Below are 12,391 nucleotides of genomic sequence, written 5' to 3'. Positions count from 1 at the left end.
TTGATAGTGTGAGCAGTAAAAGAGAGAGTCTACGGCATTGACTGGAGTCATTGATTGTGTAATGTGAAATGGGGCATTCACCTAACCAAAACAATGTCAGATGACAGTGTGTAACACATAGACTATGACAAAACAAATACATAGACAGACCCAAAACAAACAGACAATTAGAGAGACAGACAGACAAACAGACAGACAATAGACAGACAATTAGAGAGACAGACAGACAGATAGACAGACAGACAGACAGACAGACAGACAGACAGACAGACAAATAAAGAGACAGACAGATGAACAGACAGACAAAAACAAATTATTTTCTCTTAATGACCGGTGACTGATTCCTTAGTTCAATCCACTTCTCAGACGTTGTTTCCACTGAAACGTGGCCAAAGTCGACAAGTAATTCCTTTGGATAGATGACATCACTTGTTCCAGAAACTTGTTGATCTTTGGACTTCACACTGCATAATTTGACTGTAAGATGTGGAAACTTTCCTGGCATAAAAGGTCACACATTAATTAATGATCCCTCCAAAATATAATACAATAGTCTGATGTATTGAAAGATGTATCCCTCCAATACAATAGTCTAGTGTATTGTGAGATGAATCCCTCCAATACAATAGTCTAATGTATTGTGAAATGCATCCCTCCAATACAATAGTCTAATGTATTGTGAGATGCATCCCTCCAATACAATAGTCTAGTGTATTATGAAATGCATCCCTCCAATATTATAGTCTAGTGTATTGTGAGATGCATCCCTCCAATACAATAGTCTAGTGTATTGTGAGACGCATTCCTCCAATACTATAGTCTAATGTATTGTGATATGCATCCCTCCAATACAATAGTCTAGTGTATTGTGAGATGCATTCCTCTAATACAATAATCTTAATTAATTAATGTATTGAGAAATACATCCTTCTAATAAATTATCTAGTGTCTAATGCAACACGCTACAAACCAATTCCTTCAACTTTCACAGTCTTATACTGACTTTCCTCTTCACCAAACTTACACACTGCAATACCCTCATACACACGAGCAGCCTACAACACATTCCCATCACAATACTTTTCATCACATTTATGTAGCTGGTGTCTCACTGCTGGAGAGAACGTGGCTGTAACAGTAAATGATGATCGTGATGGCAAAAAACCAGTACACGGCTTAATAGTAAATGGTTCTTTTCCAGACCAATAAAATGTAGTCTCAACATCACTGTATCACAATACAAACATTTAAATTATTAGTTGATATAAACATGTGCACACAAGGACTCATGCATGTACACACACACACACACACACACACACACACACACACACACACACACACACACACACACACACACACACACACACACACACACACACACACACACACACACATGTTTAAAATTACACACGTATCCCACCTTGTGTTTGATATCTGGAACGTGATAGATGTGTTGTCATGCACAGCACACATGCCAAAATTAAGAGTGTCTGGTATAGAGAGTTCAGCTTGCGGAAGTACAGCTGTCATTGGAACATCAAACTGTCCTTCCTGAGAAGCAACAAATAAACACTTATGTTAATGAAACAAATACTTGTATTCTTGAACCTGTCTCTGTGTCTGTCTGTGTGTTTGTTTGTGTGTGTGTGTGTGTGTGTGTGTGTGTGTGTGTGTGTGTGTGTGTCTGTGTGTTTGTCTGTCTGTCTTTGTGTGTCTGTGTGTTTGTCTGTCTGTCTTTGTGTGTGTGTGTGTGTGTGTGTGTGTGTGTGTGTGTGTGTGTGTGTGTGTGTCTGTCTGTCTGTCTGTCTGTCTGTCTGTCTGTCTGTCTGTCTGTCTTCATGTCTGTCTGCCTGTCTTCATGTCTGTCTGTCTATCATCTATTGACCTGCAAGTTTGGCGGTGTCCCAATATGGCAACACAATACAATTATGTCAACTTGGGCTAAATGTTTAGACGAGTTAAATATTCCTCATCAAGTTGAGCTAAGAAATAGGTATACTGACTCTGAGAACAGGCCGGATATAACAACATATGATCCCACTGGACACTTGACAAAAGACCTGGACATTTCACTTGCTCATCCACATTCTTGTTACACCGTACAATCAGCTGCCAAAATATCAGGTTATGCAGCTGAGTTGAGAGAAAAACGCAAAATGACAAAATATGGTCAACAGCAGTCTATAGCAGGATCTGATACAACATGTATTCCACTGGTTTTTTAACACTTTGGCTTTTGAGGCCCTATGGCTGAAGACTATCTCGATAAGATCTCAAAATTTCAAAAGATACAAATGGAAAAAGCAGCAAAACAGACTTTAGAGATAGATGGAGAAAGCAACTGTCTGTAGTTGTACAGTCTTGCAACTCTCGTGTGATTTTTAAAAAGTTGTCAAAGTTGTCTAAGTGCAATTTTGATGATTTTCTGTATGATAAAGGCGTTCAACATTTCGTTCATTGACTGTTATTGTTATGCATACGTAAAGGTAGCGATTGTTATTGGTAGAGTAAGAGTTCAAATATAATAATCTGTCTAGCTGTCTGTCTGTCTGTCTGTCTGTCTGTCTGTCAAACACATTTATTTGAACATTTTATCTATGATACATTTCCGCAATGTAAATAACTATATATACTGTCCTACTATCAATGTTCGTGAACTAAACTAAATTCAAAACAAAACTTGAAGGAACTAATAGCTCTAAAAACTCTAGAAACTCTAAAAGCAGCTAAACTACGTGCAAGCCCTAGCTCCGTGTCAGTTAGTGGCTAAAGAACTGAGTGGCATAAAAGTCACTTCTGTTGACTCCAGTCAATGAAGATAACTTCTTAGAGATGACGTTCGTATTGCACTTTTGGAGTTGGACCGAAAAGCGTTTGCTCCAGAAGTCGTTAAAGACCGCTGCATTTAGTCTTCCGACTTCATCTGATGGCTTCTTTGCTATCTTTGTTAAGAATTTCCATGCATCAAACCCCATGCTCCAAAGGATTCCATTACCAATGGAATTGTACTGACAATTGACCCTCCTAGTAGTTGTTGTTTGTTATATTTTGCTCTTTTCCTGTCTGCTCTCCTGTCTGCAGCTGCACCATCAACACCAGCAGATGTGGGGAACATGTCACTGCTCCACGGGTGAGCAAGGGAGATGTCGAGATCGATATTGTATGCAGTATCGGAGTCTGTCTGTCTGTCTGTATATCTGTCTGTCTGCATGTCTGTCTGTCTGTCTGCTGTCTGTCTCGATTTGAGTTTTGTCTGCTGATTCTCCAATCATCTGTAATTGTCATATTTCTCCCTGTACATCATGTTTCACTTACTGATGTCTCAAACATAATCTTTTCTTCATAACAAGTCTGAAAACAAGAGAAAACTAAAAACACACGAGATTTAAAAAACAATAGAGTCCATACCTTCATAACGGGTCTAAATGTAAGAGGCAGGAAAAAGCTTGTGCCTGCACTGAGAACAATTGGTTGTGGATACAATGTAGTAAAATGACGTGATTCAGGTAACCTACCAAAATAGCAGTCAAAAATCAATACACAGAGACGTACCCATGCCTGACATAATGCATCCCTTCTACTCACATGCACGTGCGCGCGCACACACACACACACACACACACACACACACACACACGCAGGCAGACAGACAGACAGACAGACAGACAAACAGACAGACATGCAGACAGACAAACACGCAGGCAGACAGACAGACAGACAGACAGACAGACAGACAGACAGACACACACAGACACACACACACACACACACACACACACACACACACACACACACACACAAGCTACACACACACTACCACTACTACACTCATCTACCAAGTCTCCATGACAACAATACACCTCCAAACGAAATCTTATTGCCAACGTCTTCTTACTTGTAGGAGATCTTCTGTGTCTTAAACTTGAGATTCTTCAATAGCAATTGCTGCGTATATTCCCCTCCAGGCTCCCATTCCCGCCACGTCACTCCACTCGCTACTTCGATACCATAATGCACCGATCTGTTTGGCCTAGCAACTGCCACCGCCATTTGCGTTCAAAGCAAAGAATGTCGCCGCCAGGTCTGCAGAAACGTAAATTGTTTAGTGGTTGCCGTCGTGAGATATACGCATGCGTAGTGTTTTATTATACGCTTGCGCAGTTGATGCTCGGGTTGCTACGGTAACGTTGGCACTGTAACGAACATGTCGGCTTATCGGAAGGTAAAAGTGGCCGTCCGTGTGAGACCAACGTCTAAATTTGCGTCCGATGCGATTGTGCTGGATAGAGATGGACAGGTGAGTTGTCGTCATTCAGATTGTTGTTGTGGATTCGTAAAGCTTAATTTCTTTGTTCTATAGACAATATCGGTTAGACATTCTGAAATTGGAGACAGAGGATATGTCAATCACCAAGTTCAAGGTAATTTCGTGCTACTACAGAGTGACTAGCCTCGGAAACCCAGACACACCGCGCGAGTTTAACATTATTTGTTTAGTCAACCTAATACATAGAATTTTGCTACATGGTTGTTAAGTTGTAAAATGACAAAGTTGCCATAAAGAAAACAACTGGTTATAGACATAAAGTTTTGGTTATTTTTGAGTGTCTTGGTTGCCTCGTTTTATCAAATAATTGATATTAATTAAATTGTTTATTTGGTGAACTCTTGCATATACATGCATGTTTTGCTTAGGTGTTTCTTTGAAAGCAGACTGTGTATTGCACAATGCAAGCCAAGAACTTGTGTACAATAAATGTGCTGATGAAATTGTCAATCAGGCAATGGAGGGATTCAATGGTCACTTGTTCACTGACCTTACAATCTCCCCATGCAGTTTATTGTTTGAAAATTGAGTGTTTCTAGGTACAATACTGGCGTATGGACAAACGGGTGCTGGAAAAACATTTACAATGACTGGGACAACAGAAAACTTTAGACACAGAGGAATTATTCCTCGAGCTCTGGCACAAGTTTTTAGGGAAATTGAAGAGCGACCAGATCAATCTATAATCATCAGGTGATAAGTGTGTGTGTGTGTGTGTGTGTGTGTGTGTGTGTGTGTGTGTGTGTGTGTGTTGTGTGTGTGTGTGTGTGTGTGTGTGTGTGTGTGTGTGTTGTGTGTGTGTGTGTGTTTGTGTGTGGTGTGTGTGTGTGTGTTTGTGTTTGTGTGTGTGTGTGTGTGTGTGTGTGTGTGTGTGTGTGTGTGTGTGTGTGTGTGTGTGTGTGTGTGTGTGTGTGTTGTCTTGTCTTGTGCTAACCAAACTGCATTGATTGGCTTGTTTTGTAGAGTGTCGTATCTGGAGATTTACAACGAAGCGATGTTTGACCTTCTCTCGACGTTGCCTGATTCGGACGCGTCACTGCCGCCAAACAGTCTGACAGTTGCAGAGGTTTGTGATCATTTAGTTTTATGCTGCACAATTATATATACCTTTAATTAATTAGCTAATAATTAATTACCAACGCGTGAAACGCTAGGCATAGTAGTGCAGGCCGTTCACGTGACATACAACCTGCTAGGCAACCACGTAACACGTGACCAAATAAGTGTCCCGTATATTGTGGCACGTGGAGGGTTTGCACTGTAGTGCTTCTTCATTATCTTATTTGTATGTACTGTTGTGTTGTTCTTGTTTATTGTAAGTTTTGCTGCACAAATCTGTGAAAAGTGGTTGTACTATTTTGTGTTTTTAGAGCGAAGGAGGTGCGACGATGGTTAAAGGTCTTACCGTCAGGTTGGCTCACAATGAGGAGGAGGCACTGAACTTGCTGTTTGAGGTTTGACGATTTATGAGAGAGAGAGTTGATTGTGAGTTAGTTGAATGGTTGAACATTTGTGCATACATTAGGGAGAGACTAATCGAGCAATAGCTACTCACTCATTGAACAAGAATTCATCTCGTTCTCATTGTATTTTCACCGTCTACATTGAGGTGCTGTCCATAGCATTTCCATATTAATTAATTTTTATTATTTTCTCTACATGTTTGTTCATGCTAGTCTTTCTACTTGCTGTTGTTGTCTGTTCATTTTTCATCAGTTTGTGTGTCTGTTTCTCCAGTAAGAAATTCAAGCTTAATTAAGCTTTAGATATGTTGAATGTATCCTTGATAGACGATGTTGTGATTCAGTACAGAAAATGCAAAAAAAGGACATTCATGTGGCTTAATTTCTGGCACTCTGAATGCGTTAGTTACTATGGTAACGACACAGTGTTAGTTACTATCATAATATGGTAACTACACAGCATTAGTTACTATGGTAACTACACAGCATTAGTTACTATGGTAACTACACAGCATTAGTTACAATGGTAACTACACATGCAGTATTAGTTACTATGGTATTGCACAGCATTAGTTACTATGGTAACTATACAGTGTTATTTACTATAGTTGATGTCTTTCTGTTTATTAGGCAAGATCAAGAACACAAACGTCAGCACAGTACACGGTTTCCAAATTGAATCTGGTTGACTTGGCAGGCTCGGAACGTCTCAAGAAAACTAATGTGAGCTTCGTGTTAGAGATTCTACAAATTTCAGTTGTCACGTTGGGTTACTTGTAGCATCACTGTCATCACCAATTTGTGTATGTTTGAAGTTGACTTGCATGATTATTGATCTTACGTTTATGCATCTTACTCACTGTGTATGGGTAATGCAAAGGAGACATGCAGATGCACTTTTGAAGAATGCTGTTGCTCACTGTTAGTAATTTTGTTGCATTTTTGTAGTCTGAAGGTGCAACACAGCGTGAGGCAATGTATATCAACAAGTCACTGTCATTTCTTGAACAAGTTAGCATATTAGAGATTCTGGAAGGAATTTGATATTAGAATGACATTGACCACTAGACAGACAAACAGACAGACAGCAAACAGACAGACAGACAGACAGATGGACAGACAGACAGACAGGCAAACCGATAATGGATAAAATATCAATTGTAAGATGTCACGCTTTTTGTCAGGTTGTTGTTGCATTGGGAGAAAGAAATAGAGATCACATCCCTTACAGACAAAGCAAGCTAACACATGTCCTCAAAGACTCTATAGGTGAGGCAGTTGTCAACAATTTATACAACAACAACAACAACAACAACAACAACAGCAACCAGACGTCTCTACTGTTTACGTTTGTGTGTGCATGTAGGAGCAAACTGTAACACACTGATGATTGCTAATGTGTGGGGAGAACCAGAGCAAACTGAAGAAACGGTATGTCATGCAGACAGTGACAATCGATCATCACTGTTTCATACAAATGTATACGTATTTCTCCAGATGTCAACACTGAGGTTTGCGCAACGAATGATGTTAGTGAAGAATGCATTAGTGAAGAACATCCAACAAGATCCTACTGTAAATATGCATTATCTACGTTTCAAACAGAGACTATTGATTAGTGAAATTTCATGTGTATGTTTGATGGTTGTACAGTTGCTTATCCAGCAGCACGAGAGAGAAATTAAAATGTTGAAGCAAGAACTGGCAATGCATGACACTCTGGTTAGATTATGGAAATTTGTTGTATTTTATGGTGACAGGATAGCACAAAGCAGTGATTGGCTGCTTATGGACATACACACACACACATGCACACACACACACACGGACACACACACACTTGGACACACACACACACACACACACACACACACACACACACACACACACACACACACGGGGACACACACACACACACACGGACACACACACACGGACACACACACACACACACACACACACACACACACACACACACACACACTGCATGCGAGCACACACACACAAACTTTGAGGTTAATTAAAACAATATTTTGATTTTGCCTCTAGTTTGTGAAACCATTTTGATCAAATTTAAGTTTTAATATTGTGTTAATTGTGTTTAGTCAAGTCGTGGGCATATCAGTTATGAACCACTCACAGACGTTGAACGCTACGAAATCCATCAGCAAGTGAGGCATTATCTTGAAGGTTCTTTGACAGAGATTCCGGTAATGTTTGAGGTATTCTACTTGTGTACTACAATATGTTTTATGATTTTGTGGTTTTAGGTTGTCAACCTTCGTCAAATTCAGGAGACATTTGCGCAGTTCAAATCAGTTGTCAGGTTGGTTACTTAGCTGCTGCAATGAGTTGAAAGTGTTTTATGTATTGAGTTGTCTAGTTCTTTGGAAAGTGAAGTTGAAGCTCGTGTGACACAGCGAACTACTGTGAGTGGTGCTGAGTCAATATCTGGGTCTGGAATCGCACCAAAGGTGAATGTAGTTGTGTATGGATGTGTGTTGAGCACACACACACACACACACACACACACACACACACACACACACACACACACACACACACACACACACACACACACACACACACACACACACACACACACACACACACACACACACACACACACCATTCATGCTCCAACGCTGCTGTGTTAGTCACTTTGTAATGTTAATGAAGTTTTGACTAAATTAGTTGGAGTACCACTAATGATAGTCTTTAAACCAAGTCAGTGTTTATCTCTCATCAGTCTGCAGGAAGTAGCAGTGAACAAGCTGGGTTTGTTGGTGACATCGACGGTCAAGGATTTGGAGTTGGAGTGGTAAGTCTACCACAACCTTTGATACTTTCTTAGTACAGGCATGTACTGCTAGGCTCCAAGTAGCGCTAAGGCTGTTCCTGGATCTGTGATTGCTGCAAGGAAACTGAAAGGTAGAAAGAGCAAGGACAATCAAATGTCAGTTTTAGATGTTGGTGGAAACTCATTTGTGGCATTGTTTGTATATCTGGCTGCTATTCTTGTAGGATAGCTAAGACAGGATCTCCACCTCTTGATGGTGGTGTTGCCAACCAGATGCCTATTGATGCAATTTTGGAAGAGAAAACTGGAGAACAATCTCAAACTGCAGGAGATCTTAACAAGTATACTCATGTTGTTTAGTTGTGTCGTTCTGTCTTTGCTTTTTCTTGTTGTTTGTCTCTTGAATGAGCTTACTTGAATGCCTGCCTCTTGTTTTGTGCCATGCGTTTGTATGTTCATCTGTTGTTCATATTTTTTGAGCTTTGGATTGATGATGTATATTGAGTTTTGTATTCATATTGCTTACTACAGTGAAATCCTCTTTCTAGGCCGTCTACTCCTCCACCCAGAAGTGAGGCATTTGAGGAATTTAAGCGTGAGCGTGGCAGTGAAATCACTCACATTCTGACTGAAAACAAGTCAGCGCTAAACGAGAAACAGAAAACATCTCGTGATTATGCTAGCTCAGTTAACGCTATAAAGAGACAAATAGATGAGACGAGGCATTTTATTGAGCAACAGAAACAAGAAAGAATGGAAGACGGATTGGTAGGAGAGGCTGGAGAAGCAGTCATTACAGAAGAAGAGTTTACCAGTTTGTCTAAACTGAGAGAAGTTTGTAGTGACTGGAATATCTTGCGAGGGCAGCTTCATTAAGTGTTTGCTGTTGTGTGTAGCTAAAGGCTCGTTACAAAGAAGAATATGAAGAATTACGTGTTGTCAAGTCGGAGGTGCAGTACTGTCAACATCTGGTTGATCAGTGCAGACAGAAATTGCTAGTTGAATTCGACAAATGGTACGCTGACTGCTACTTAATTCCTGAACAACAAACCACAGTGCTGACAAGGTCACAACATCTGAGCCAAGTTTCACTTGATTCTATTATTGTAAGGCAATTACCACATCTTTGTCAACGATTTTATGTGTTCAACGTTTTGCCTTCTATACATAGCCTGAAGATGAAGCAGACAAGTTTGATCGTCTTCAAACGCAACAAGCTTTGGTGAGATGAGTGGCTCTTTTGATAGTGGGAAAGCAATAGGCAAGGAATGAATTTGTAATTTAGGAAAATCCAGAGGCTGCTGCTTTTTACAATGCGAAGATACGTACAGAACGACGTGTAAGCGTTGCTGAACATTGTGTGTGTGTGTGTGTGTGTGTGTGTGTGTGTGTGTGTGTGTGTGTGTGTGTGTGTGTGTGTGTGTGTGAGCATCCTCGTGCATGCTAATAGTGTCATACTTTCTCGCAGGCATTTGCAAACATGAGTTATGTACAGAAGAAAAGGCCTGGTGCGGTTACACACACCGTGCGCAACAAACCACCATCCACACTAGCTGTGGGTTAAGAGCTTGAAAGGTAAAAGAAATGAGAGAAAACATTTATGAAATTTACAGGATAAACTCAAACTGCAGGTGACAGATTAATGTTTGTTTTTGTGTGTGTTTATGATATACAAATACGACCATAAGCTCATTTTATGTATGTTGTATTCTTATTGTATAGTTTGAGGGTTAGCTATTATTTTGTTGTCAGTTTTAGAATAATTGCTGTCTAATCTGGATGGTCAATTAGTAAGCAATTAGAGACACTATATATGCGTGCTGTCACATTTTTGCTGCGTTTGCTGTCTCAAACTGATGGCTGAAGTTGAAGTTTGGCAATCGGCTTTTGTCAGTATAGAAAGAATGCCTGTGCTTGAGTTTTATGTTGAGGATCATAGCAAGAGCTAAGAACAGCAGAGTTGTGGCTGCTATAGCATACTGTATGCCCGGTCTTTGATAAAAGAGTGGCGATTTACTGTCAGTGCTTGGCAGAATCTCAATCATCTGACTGCCTCCAGTTGCCAATGTTGACCCATTATCTATAGCTATCACGTAGAAACTCCCGGTGTTATTTTGTGGTGACCACAGATTGGTGGCTGGACGACCTATAAATGTTGCAAACTATTGACAAAAGGAAAGAAAGCAGAAAAAAGACAAGAGAAAATCTCACGATCAGCTACAGCATTGAAGGTTCCAATATGCTCCACATAGAATCCGTATTCTGCAGTCACCAGAAACATGGATACCTATACATGCATGGAAGTTTAGTTTGATATTCGAAGTTGACAATGTACACGTAGTTGTAGGTATTACTCCTTTCATATAGACGTTGGAGTGATTATAATCAAATGCCAACCAATAGGTTTGTCCAGTGTGAATAGTTGACGTGTTTATGACGCTCCCGTTTTTGTACACTGGTGTGTCAACTTTGATTGCTGTAACTGAAACGTTAGATGGGAAATTTTATCATGGATAGTGGTAATGAAAGTTTTGCGTTGGCTGGTAATGCTTACAAGTGAATTGAAATTCATTGGAATATCCTTCATATTTGTGATCACTAGAGAGAAGTCTCAATCGGTAGTTACTTGTTATCTCCACTTTAAGAGGCAGCTCAGTAGTAATATTCAGCAGGATGTGTTTCTGCAGACTGACGTTTCTTGCTGAGTGTAAGTGAAAAGGACAAAATTAGAAAATAACACAATGACAGCTAGGATATGCAGGCTAGTAACTCTTAACGTACCCATTGTGTAGACCCAGTTGTTGCTCGTAGTAACGAGGTCAATCTGAACAGTTGTATTGTCAGGTTGATCAGAAGATAATTCTATATCAACTGGCACTTGAGATCCGATCATAAAAGTGTTAGGAACGACCACAGTTAGATCTAGAAATTGCACGGTTACTTAATTTGTGAACTACTGTAGCTTTCTCTTCAGTTTCATGTTTATAATATATATATATATACTTTCAACTGAAATTGTCTTGGGAAAACAGACGAAGCGGCCACATCTTGAAACGCAGCAAGAATATTTACCGACGGTATCAACATAATGAGGATATAGGGCTAGGGTACAGCGACTACGTTTTGTACACGAGAGCTTATTTCGCTGCTTTGCGTTCAGATTGCGGTCATGGAACTTCCAATAGAGTGTGGATTCAGAGGAATGTCTTCCGTCACAAGAGAATTGTTGAAACAAACCGTCATTTTGCCATTTCAACTTTGCTGTAAACTCATCTGCACCGCCATATGAAAAAGACATGGAATCATTATACTGTACGCTAGACGGTATGATTTGTGATTTATACGTACAGCATCCGTACAACTTTTCTGTTTGGTTTAAACTGGCCGTTTTGGAGTGAAGGAGACGGCGAAAACAAGCACCGGGAATGGGACTTGCCGATAGAAGGAAAAGAAGTAGAAACATAACAGCTAGCCGATATTGATCATATTCTACTCAATTAGTGCATATACATACTCACGTGATCGAGCTACTAACAAGGACTCCTCCGACGAGTAGCGCTAGCTCAAGAATCTAGCTATACTATACTATTGCTTTTTCAGTTGCCACTTGCGCGTATGCGTTCCGTCTCCAATAGTGTGCTCAAAATTTTTCTTGCAAAAATTTAGTAACATTGCAGTTTTGCAGAAGTCTACAGTCTACCAGTTGTATAACATCTCATTCAAACTAAACATATTTGATAGAGTGTCTATATAGATAGTACAGTAGTGTACTTGCACGGTATACATAGAACACGCTAC

General features: G+C 40.0%; 3 protein-coding genes across 3 annotated transcripts in view; 1 reads left to right on the top strand and 2 right to left on the bottom strand.

Moving 5' to 3' along the window:
* LOC134194122 (cilia- and flagella-associated protein 65-like) overlaps positions 1-4,105 on the bottom strand; it is a 24,477-nt gene extending 20,372 nt beyond the window's left edge. Inside the window, exons 1-8 of the mRNA XM_062663030.1 lie at positions 3,899-4,105; positions 3,412-3,514; positions 3,319-3,354; positions 1,424-1,554; positions 1,113-1,227; positions 971-1,055; positions 332-498; positions 1-81 (exon numbers count right to left, since the gene is read on the bottom strand). The exon at positions 1-81 is cut by the window's left edge and continues 36 nt beyond it. Of these exons, the coding sequence (XP_062519014.1) occupies positions 1-81; positions 332-498; positions 971-1,055; positions 1,113-1,227; positions 1,424-1,554; positions 3,319-3,354; positions 3,412-3,514; positions 3,899-4,053 (873 nt within the window). The 5' untranslated portion in view covers positions 4,054-4,105. The remainder of the gene's footprint in view (positions 82-331; positions 499-970; positions 1,056-1,112; positions 1,228-1,423; positions 1,555-3,318; positions 3,355-3,411; positions 3,515-3,898) is intronic.
* A 78-nt stretch (positions 4,106-4,183) lies between these two features.
* LOC134193622 (kinesin-like protein KIF9) lies at positions 4,184-10,912 on the top strand. The gene is made up of 24 exons (XM_062662460.1): positions 4,184-4,300; positions 4,364-4,424; positions 4,699-4,803; positions 4,870-5,023; positions 5,294-5,396; positions 5,701-5,784; positions 5,856-5,939; positions 6,424-6,516; positions 6,742-6,804; positions 6,978-7,062; positions 7,160-7,224; positions 7,291-7,368; positions 7,447-7,515; positions 7,899-8,003; positions 8,064-8,119; positions 8,177-8,267; positions 8,543-8,614; positions 8,667-8,749; positions 8,818-8,934; positions 9,142-9,427; positions 9,490-9,699; positions 9,765-9,815; positions 9,879-9,932; positions 10,062-10,912. Exons 1-24 carry the CDS (start codon positions 4,208-4,210, stop codon positions 10,155-10,157), a joined length of 2,358 nt encoding a protein of 785 aa, XP_062518444.1. The 5' UTR covers positions 4,184-4,207; the 3' UTR covers positions 10,158-10,912.
* On the bottom strand, positions 10,417-12,062 carry LOC134193775 (uncharacterized). The gene is made up of 7 exons (XM_062662609.1): positions 11,942-12,062; positions 11,597-11,866; positions 11,375-11,515; positions 11,148-11,294; positions 10,948-11,075; positions 10,805-10,880; positions 10,417-10,739 (listed from the first exon to the last, which is right to left on the bottom strand). The coding sequence occupies exons 1-7, from the start codon at positions 12,054-12,056 to the stop codon at positions 10,417-10,419; spliced, it is 1,200 nt and encodes a 399-aa protein (XP_062518593.1). The 5' UTR covers positions 12,057-12,062.
* Positions 12,063-12,391: the final 329 nt, after the last annotated feature.

The sequence above is a fragment of the Corticium candelabrum genome, chromosome 18 (assembly GCF_963422355.1).
Source record: "Corticium candelabrum chromosome 18, ooCorCand1.1, whole genome shotgun sequence".
NCBI classification, from domain to species: Eukaryota; Metazoa; Porifera; class Homoscleromorpha; order Homosclerophorida; family Plakinidae; genus Corticium; species Corticium candelabrum.
The sequence above is the reverse complement of the archived record's forward strand: the minus strand, read 5'-3'. Positions and strand labels throughout refer to the sequence as shown.